This window comes from Marmota monax, unplaced genomic scaffold (genome assembly GCF_021218885.2).
Source record: "Marmota monax isolate L192 unplaced genomic scaffold, Marmota_monax_Labrador192_F-V1.1 WCK01_AAM20220418_F8-fsc00523, whole genome shotgun sequence".
NCBI lineage: Eukaryota > Metazoa > Chordata > Mammalia > Rodentia > Sciuridae > Marmota > Marmota monax.
In genome coordinates, this window is record NW_026694161.1 from 219,437 (window position 1) to 228,598 (window position 9,162).

The window sequence follows — 9,162 nt, forward strand, 5'->3', positions numbered from 1 at the left end:
CTTTTGAAGCACTTAGTCCAATTTCTGTTGCTATAACAAAATGGCACAGAGTAACTTATAAAGAATAATTTATGTAGCTCACAATTCTGGGCCATCCATACCATGGTACTGGCATCTACTTGGCATCTGGTGAGGACTTCCTGCTGCACCTTGACCTGGGGAGGGCCTCAGGTGGTCCCCCACAGGTGTGCCAGAGATAGCACACTTTGCAAACAAAGCCACACCCACCTCGACCCACTAGTGCCCTGGTGACAGCAGGGCCTTCCTGACTCTGTCCCTCCACAGACCACCAACACATGACCTTGGGGATTGAGTTTGCAATGCAGGAGACTTGAGGGCCACCTTCAAACCAGAACCAGCCCTGATGCCATCCCGAGGCTCCATCTCCAAGGCCCTGCCTCCTAACACCATATCTGTGGGGTTAGGCTTCAACACACAAATTTGGAGGGGACACAAACTTTCAAACCACAGCAGGGTCCTTGGCTCATTTTTGCCTTACTAGCTATTGCAGAAACCACCAGAATATCCTACTGGAGTCAACTCTGGACAGTCCAGATGCATGCATGCATTCCTCTCTACTTCAGCTGCTGCTGCCCTGTCTTGAATATTAACTGCACCGGCTGAAGGACAGCCTTCCACATCCCAGTCTCCTCCCTATGGCCATATCCTTTGGAAAAAGGGTCTTTGCAAGTGTAATAAAGTTAAAGAGTTTTAAATGAGGAGATCATCCTGGATCGTGAAGCCAACCATAAGTGTCTTTATAACAATGCCCAGAACAAGAGACATAGAAGAGGAAAAGCCCCATACATGGGTTTCTTGCCATTCCCACCACAGTCCCAGCAAGGATTTTTGCAGGCATAAACAAGCTTGTTGTAAAACTTCCTTCAGAGCTAAAACAACCTTGAAGAGGACAACAGAAGAGAGAAGACTCCCTCTGTGGATGTTATGGCTACAGAAGGTGCCGTGTGTTTTATCTGTGGAGGACTCAGAGATCAGTGCAAAGGACACAACACCCAGAGGAGCTACAGTTCAGTACACACAGTGTGCACTGTGCTTGTAAAAGCAGGCAGACAGTCAGCAGGCGAAAGGCAGCCTTGTCAGCAAACGGGACCAGAGCACTGGACATCACAAAGGGGAGAGATGAACTTATACAAATATCAACTCAAAGTGGACTGTGGACTTCAATGAAAAATGAAACTGCCAAAATTGTAGATAAAGAATACAGAAGAAAACTCTCAGAAGGCAGGGCTGGACAACATACTCCTAAATGTGACACGTAGCACATGATCCATAAGAGGAAGCACTGATCATTTGGATGTAATCAAAAGGAAAAAAAATGCTCTGCAAAAAAGGCCAGGTGAAGAAAAGAGCAGGCTTCCTGTAGACCAGATGAAGACACTTGCAAGTTGGGCAGCTGGAAGCTTGGGCTCCAGGACATGTGAGGAACCTCCCCAGTTAAAAGAGTTAAAAAAACATACTTGGTTTTTGAACAGGCCAAGCCCTTTCATTTCCTCTTGCCTGACCACTCTGTTGACATGAAGATGGAAGAATTCCCTAGGGTGTGCTACACAGAGATAGGTAGAAGGGAGAGTGTGAGGGTCTCAGAGCAGAAATGGGTGAGGAGACCTAGGCACTGCATGCCCAGGAGGCAGGGAGCAGACAGGAAGCACTAAACGTGGATAAGTCAAGCATGTAGGAGGCACTTAGGCCCTGGGCATCCAGGTACACTCAAGGGAATAGCACACCTGGGGCATGCAGAGCTGCCATACAACCAGGGCAGACCGCCCCCCCCCCATGCAAGCCATTTTCCCTTTGGCATGGCCAGGGGAGCCTGCCCCCGAGTCACATCTGTGTGCCACGGGTGCAGTACCCTCCTGATCCTCATAACACACTGCCCACAGCAAAGGCTGACAGCAGACAGCAACAGCACCCAGGGACCCCTATGCTCAGTATCAGCGGCAGCACCTCCCCGGACACTTAAGTCCCTTTCCGCTTGCTTCTCATTTTGTGCTTTAAATCTGTTTAGTGACTTGTGCTATTTGGTCTTTTAAGGGGCCTGTGAGCCCTTTTGTGGCATGACCTGTGGCCTTGATGGGACTTCTACAGGTCTCTGGTACTGTGGAGTTTGGGGGCCACTCTAAGACCAGTAGAAAAGCCTGTGCAAACAATTCACACATACAAACACACATATGCCTGAGCATAGCCTGTGCAAGCAAAGCACACATATAAACACACACACCCGAGCACAGCCTGTGCAAGCAGTTCACACATATAAACATGCACATGCCTGAGCACAGCCTGTGCAGGCAATGCACACATATAAGCACACATGCCTGTGCAAACAATGAACACATATAAACACACACACGCCTGAGCACAGCCTGTGCAAGCAGTGCACACATATAAGCACACACTTGCCTGAGCACAGCCTGTGCAAGCAATGCACGCATATAAGCACACATGCCTGTGAAAACAATGCACACATATAAACACACACACACTGCCTGAGCACAGCCTGTGCAAGCAATGCACACATATAAGCACACATGCCTGAGCACAGCCTGTGCAAACAATGCACACATATAAACACACTTGCCTGAGCACAGCCTGTGCAAACAATGCACACATATAAACGCACACACATACCTGAACACAGCCTGTGCAAGCAATGCACACATATAAATGCACACATACCTGAGCATAGCCTGTGCAAACAATGCACACATATAAACACACACATGCCTGAGCACAGCCTGTGCAAGCAATGCACATATATAAGCACACACACCTGAGCACAGCCTGTGCAAGCAATGCACACATATAAATGCACACACACGCTTGAACACAGTCTGTGCAAGCAATGCACACATATAAATGCACACATGCCTGAGCACAGCCTGTGCAAGCAGTGCACACATATAAACACACTTGCCTGAGCACAGCCTGTACAAGCAATGCACACATATAAATGCACACACACGCCTGAGCACAGCCTGTGCAAGCAATGCACACATATAAACACACATACCTGAGCATACACATGTTCATGTGCTGATGTGCACATACATGTATACACACTTGTGTGTGTGAATGTGTGTGCAGTGTGTCAGCATGCATATGTGTGCAGACAAGTACACCTATGTGCACATTTGTATGCAAGGTACATCCATGTACAGGCACACAAACGTAGCCAGTGTGACCTCCAATGCACACACACACAGACAGTGTCTAATTCTTGTGCTCATCATCTGAGACAAGCTTGAAATGCCATAAGTTGCCTAGGGAAAGCCTGTCTCAGTGTTGCAGTGCAGTGAAGCAGAATGTCCCCTGGTCCAGGAGATGTGGGACCATGTCCCAGTACAAGCCACTTGGCCTTGCTGGCCACCTCCTCCATCTTCCCGTTGAGCAGTGAGAGGGCTGCTGAGCCTGGAGATGGCCTGCAGTAGTCAAGCCCAGGCCTGCCCAGAGGCCAAGGGAAGAGGCTCAAGGTGGTTGGGAGTAGGTGCTGCCTGGTTCCAGATGAGTTCCATCCTTTCTGGAACTCCAGTCCCCAGCAGCAAGATGGAAGCATAGGCCCTATGGGCTGGCTTTGGTAAGGGCAACAGCTGGGAAAACCAGGAAAGGCCACGCAGTTGGGGACAGCTGCCCTTCACACTCAGACCTCAGGCACCCACCACATGCATGGGGCTCAGATGTGCCATGTGCAGCACTCTGGTGCCCCCTCCCCTGGAGACACCCCCACATGCACGGGGTTCAGATGTGCCACATGCAGGCCTCTGGTGCCCGCTCCCCTGGAGACACTCACCACATGCATGGGGTTCAGATGTCCACATTCAGGTCTCTTGTGTCCCTCTCCCCTGGAGACACCTTTTGGACTTGAGCTCGTTTTGTGGCAAAGGCATCAACCATCCTGGCCCCATTGTGGCTGGTAGCCTACTGAATGGCCACAGGCTACTCTTCCCTTTCCCTAGGCCTCAGGGCTATGTTGGGCTACATGTTTGAGGAATTCACAGGCTTATGTCAGTATGAGGAAAAGCCTGGGCCCTCTGAGTGGGCAACAGATGCCAGCTCGTTCTCCTCCCCACAGCCCCTGTGGCGCTCAGGAGGGAGAGTGGGCTATCCTTGGGGTGCCTGCTGTCACACCCCAGCCCCTCGGGGCAGATGCTCTCACCCGTCTGGTAGCTGAGGAAACTGGACCTCCTAGCTGAGACAGGCTGCCCAGGGACACATGGCCAGTGCTCCTAAGCCCAGCAGGTGGCTGCACTGCAGTGCCATCAGGGAGTCAGCCCCAGGCACTGGCTTCTCTGTAACCCTTGCTATTCTGACTGTTTTCTTTGTAGTCACTGAGCAGGCGACTAAAGTCCCCAAGAAAACCGTCATCATGTAAGTGCAGGCGTGTTCCTAACCCGTCCTCGGACTGCAGTGCCCTGCATGCCACTAACCTTCCTGGGCCTTGCTGTGTGTCCTGGCCACTTGCAGTGGCTGCACTAACAGCCTTGCTCACTTCTGGCCACCAGTGCCTTGCAGATTTCTCACACAGCCGTGGCCTCAGGTCCCTCCACACGTCATGGCTCTCTTGCTCTGCACACATCACAATGGCTCACCAGAGTCGCACCACTAGGGTGGGGCTGGGACTGAGCCACTTCCTCAGAAGGCTAGAGACAGACTCTTATCCCTTGGTACCCCAGGTCTGGGACGGTATCATCCAACAGAACTTGCTGCAGTGGTGAGAGTATTCTCTCTACACTGTCCAGTGTGGCAGCCACTAGCCACGTGTGTCTGTTGAGCACTTGAAGTGTCTAGTGTAGCTTAAGAAATGAATTTTAGGGGCTAGAATTGTGGCTCAGTGGTAGAGCACTTGCCTGGCATGTGTGAGGCCCTGGGTTTGATCCACAGCACTGCACATAAATATAGAAATAAAATAAAAAGATCCATTTACAACTAAAAAAATTTTTTTAAATGAAGGAATTTTAGCCTAACCCAAGCCTAACCGAGGTTCAGGGAAGTGAGGAGGCTTAGGGTGGCTCCCAGAAGTCAGCTGAGAGCCCATTTCCTCAGAATCATGCCCGTGGGCTCTTTGTCCTTCAGTACCTTCATGCTGTAGAAAATCTGTGCATGTTGGTGATCTGACTTGGGGGATCAGAGCTGGGTGAACCCACAGAACATAGGCTTGCTTATGACCTGGACAGTCCTGAAGACTTGCAGAGGAGGTATGCAGGTGGAGGTGTGGGGAGCTGTAGGCAGGACTGGCTGAGGTTTTTATAGGTTACAGGCTGGGATGCTCCAGGATAGAAACCTCCATTCCCCAGGGGCTGAGCAGCCGCCAGAAGGGCCTAAAGGTGGCTGTGCTGCAGAAGAATTCTGTCATCAGAATTGATGAGGCCTTGGGTTAGCTCTTCCCTGACCTCCCTTCTCCCCGAAAGTAGTCTTCTCCTACTGTGCCACCCAACAGATGGGAACAGTTGGGTGGTAGAGTGCCATCCTGGGTACAAGCAGGTGTTCTAGGGCCTCAGACAGGTTATTGCTCCCTTCCCTCCACAGGGGGAGCATTGTAGAGATGGAGCCAGATCCCATTTGGGAAGCTTCAGAGGCGACCTGAGGGGGACTGGGGATCAGAAACATTCTGGGAAGTACCCACCTTCATCCTGCAGAGAAGGCTGTGCCCCCTCAGCTTTGGCCCTCAATAGGCCACCAGGAGCCTCAACCTCCCCTCCAGTCAGTGGAGTAGGAGATTCCCTTCCTCCTGGACAAGGGATGGGGAATGTAGGGTTCATCACTGCTGTGCACCTTGAGGGTGCCCATGTGTCTCTGGGCCCGTCCCTGGGAGCAACTCTTCCTGGAGCCCCGAAGTTAGAGCAAGAAATAAAAATAAATGCTGAGAGAGAGAGAGAGATAGGCAGTGCCTTGGTCAAAGCACCAAGTCCTGACCATGGGTAGATCCTCAGCTGAGCACCGTGGACTTGCCTCCCTCAGCCGGAGCCTGCTCCCTGCTCATGGCCCACTTTACCTCAGCTCCTGCTAGAGCCAGGATCACTGGCAGCAGAGGAGGACCTGGACTAACCAGTGCATTGCTGACCCTTGGATCTGGGCATTTTTGAGCCTTTCCCCCTGTCCATGCCTGTAAAGGGGATCAGAACCACTGAGGGCCCTTGCTGAGACAGGCCAGGGCTGCAGAGTCGCTGTCCCTCCCAGCATGCACTCCTGAGCTATTGGCCTTGAGCTCTGCCCCTCCCACCTTGGGAGATGCCAGCCAGGCGGGGGACACGGCCATCTGGAGCTCAGTGTTCAGCCAGTCTTCCCCTTGGCCTGCTGGGGCCTCACTGGCCTTAGATCCAGAGGCCAGGAGCACAGGCTGCAGGCCAGCAGCTTGTCACTTGCCAAGGACTTCACGGCATGCGGGCACTTCCTGGTAGCAGGCTGGGCACCCTGCCTGAGGTACAGAGCAGAAAGCCTGCTGAAGAGGGGGACGGGGAGACAGTGCAGTCCTGGTGTCCAGAGGCTTCAGCTTGGGTGATGTAGCACGGGCCTTCTAGGTGCCTCCACATGTCTTGAGCAGAGCAGAACTTGAGCTTAGCCATGTGAAACACTGTGCTTGGTTTCCTTGGCTTCCTGCCAGGGACTCTGCAGGTGGGGCTGAAGAGCATGTGTAGGAGTTTGCACACTCACCCTCCTCACCTGTTTGTACCTTAACTTGGTCTCTGGCATGTGCTGATGGCTTGGAGCTGGGTGAGGCTGCAGATCTCTGTGCCCATCTCTTCTTGGGCCCTCTCCCCTACCAGAGAGGAGACCATCACCACCGTGGTGAAGAGTCCCCGTGGCCCACGACGGTCCCCCAGCAAGTCCCCCTCCCGCTCGCCTTCCCGCCGCTCCACCAGCCCACAGAGGCCAGTTCTGTTGGCCCCTGACCTGCTGTTCCTGCCGGGGTCCAGGCAGCCTCACAGGCCTGAGACAGAGCCAGGCCGGAAGCCCACTGTGCCCACACTGTACGTGACGGAGGCTGAGGCCCCCTCCGGAGCCCTGCCAGGGGGCACAGGGCCCCAGCCCAAATGGCTGGAGGTTGAAGAGACTGTTGAAGTCCGAGTGAAGAAGTCGGGTCCTCAGGCTGTGTCTCCCGCCAGGGAGGTGCCCAGAGGCATGGGGGCACTGCTCTTCACACTGCCTGGTGGGACGCCAGGTGGGGACCCCAACGCCAACAACTCCAACAACAAGCAGCTGGACCAGGAGCCCCATGCCCAGGGCCCAGCTGTGGTCCGCATTGGGGAGCCCCTCGTCTTCCATGTGGATGCTGGGGGCAGTGTGGACTGGGCTGCTTCCGGAGCAGTCAGCCCTGAGCCAGAGGAGACTGGGGCTTCCCTCAGGGACAGCAGCACGGAGTGGGCAGGAGTAGAGGGTGATGGGGAGAGCCCTTTTGTGGTGGAGGAGCCCCAGGACACGGATGGCCTTTGCAGCCGTGACCCCAAGATCCTCACACACAACGGTCGTGTGCTGACCCTGGCTGACCTGGAAGATTACGTACCCCAGGCAGGGGAGACCTTTGGCTGCCGTGGCCCAGCAAGCAGCACCTCCGACGACATGCCCTGTGAGGTCTCCGTGCTCCAGAGAGAGATCAGTGAGCCCACTGTGGGGCAGCCCATCCTGCTCAACGTGGGGCGCCCACCCAGACATGTGGGTCCACCTGGCTTCTTCAGGACAGGATCCCAGGTCCACAGCCCTGAGGACCTGTCCTTCCACATGCGAGGGGCCCGAGCTGGGCCTGTGGGCAGCGCTCCTTGGACCTCCTCCTGCACCCGGGTCCAGCACTCTACAGACGGCAGGCAGAGCAGCTTCAAGACGGAGGTTTCCACCCAGATGGTCAGCTTGGGGACTGTGGGAGAGACTGTCACTCTGCATATTCGCCCAGATGGAGATGAGGCCCCTGGCCCCTCCCAGGGCTGAGGCCACATACCCTGGCAAGACAGGGAGGCCAGGGCACTCTTACTGTGCCATCCTTGCAGCATGGGGCCTGCACCCTGCTGGGCAGCAGCACCTGCTCAGGAACCCCAGCTCACCTCAGTCACCTGTGCTCAATGCGCTGCTCTTCTGAGCTCGGGGCTCAGCCTGCCATGCCCTCTGTCCTGGGCCCTTCCTACCTCACTGGACTTTGGTCCTCAACAAAGAGGACCGCAGTGCCTACAATGCTGGATGCACTGAAGTCCTTCAAGAGAGCCCTGGCCAGGGGCAGCTCAGAGACCAAGCTCTGGGTTGTCCCTTCTGGCCTGCAGGAGCCTCCAGGCTCTGGACACAGATGTGGACTTGGGCCTGTGTCCTGCTCCCACTGGGCACAGCCTTGCCTGTCCCCAGGCTAGGGATGGGACCCAGACCCCCAAAGCCACACCCAGGGCCAAGTGGCCACCAGCGGCTCTGCAGGGTGGACACAGGGTCTGTGTTGGGAAGTGCACCTGTATTCTGGCTGATAGAGCAATAAACCAGTCTGCGCCTCCTCTCTGCTCCTCTCGCTCTCGCACTCAGTACCCCGGGATCCCCTCCACCCATAGCCCTGGTTGGGCCTAGACCAACTTCCCTTGTTCCTTCACTCCGAGGTCAAGCTGGGAGCCACATGGGTGCCCTGTATTGGCTCCTGTGTGCCCAGATGGGCTGTGGCAGCACATGGGCCTGTCTTATTCCCAGGCAGGGGCTGTGGGGCTGGTCCTGTGGACACATGATATGACCAGAATCACCCATAATTGTCCCTCTGGCCCACCAGGAGCAGAGCAGGCTTTCCTCTACCTGGCAGCTGAGGCTAGTGTCAGGACAGATGTGGTGTGGGGGTGTGATATGGTGGTCCCAAGTTCTCGGCATCTAGAGGTTTACCCCTTTGTCCCCAGCTAAGGTGACCCAGGACAACCTAGCATTTGTCAGAGGGGTGGGAACCACTCTCTGCTAAGCTCCAACCCTGAGGCTTTCCAGGGATCCACTGACCTCTTGGATGGGGAAGGGGAGGGTGGGTTCCTGACCCCGCAGAGGGCATCCTGGAGCTGCCTCTCCATCTTGGGCGCCCCTCCTGGGCAGGGGCTCAGGAGGGCTGGGGAAGGCTCTGGGCAGGGACCTTCTGGGGATGGGAGTGGTCAGCATCCTCAGGCTGCAGATGGTTGGCAGGTGGGAAGGGCAGGGGCCATGCCTGGC

At 55.1% G+C, this 9,162-nt stretch overlaps 1 protein-coding gene across 1 annotated transcript; it reads left to right on the forward strand.

Annotated features, from left to right (window-relative positions):
* The first annotated feature begins 2,149 nt into the window (after nt 1-2,149).
* Nucleotides 2,150-8,484, forward strand: LOC124107629 (uncharacterized). Its single transcript, XM_046465803.2, has 2 exons — nt 2,150-4,383; nt 6,780-8,484. Exons 1-2 carry the CDS (start codon nt 4,229-4,231, stop codon nt 7,933-7,935), a joined length of 1,311 nt encoding a protein of 436 aa, XP_046321759.1. The 5' UTR covers nt 2,150-4,228; the 3' UTR covers nt 7,936-8,484.
* The last annotated feature ends 678 nt before the right edge of the window (nt 8,485-9,162 follow it).

Bases quoted from the DNA above. Each gene is read 5' to 3' on its own strand.
- LOC124107629 (XM_046465803.2), top strand. From the start codon at position 4,229: ATGGCCAGTGCTCCTAAGCCCAGCAGGTGGCTGCACTGCAGTGCCATC. The intron at 4,384-6,779 runs GTAAGTGCAGGC...CTCCCCTACCAG, and splicing joins CCCAAGAAAACCGTCATCAT to AGAGGAGACCATCACCACCG.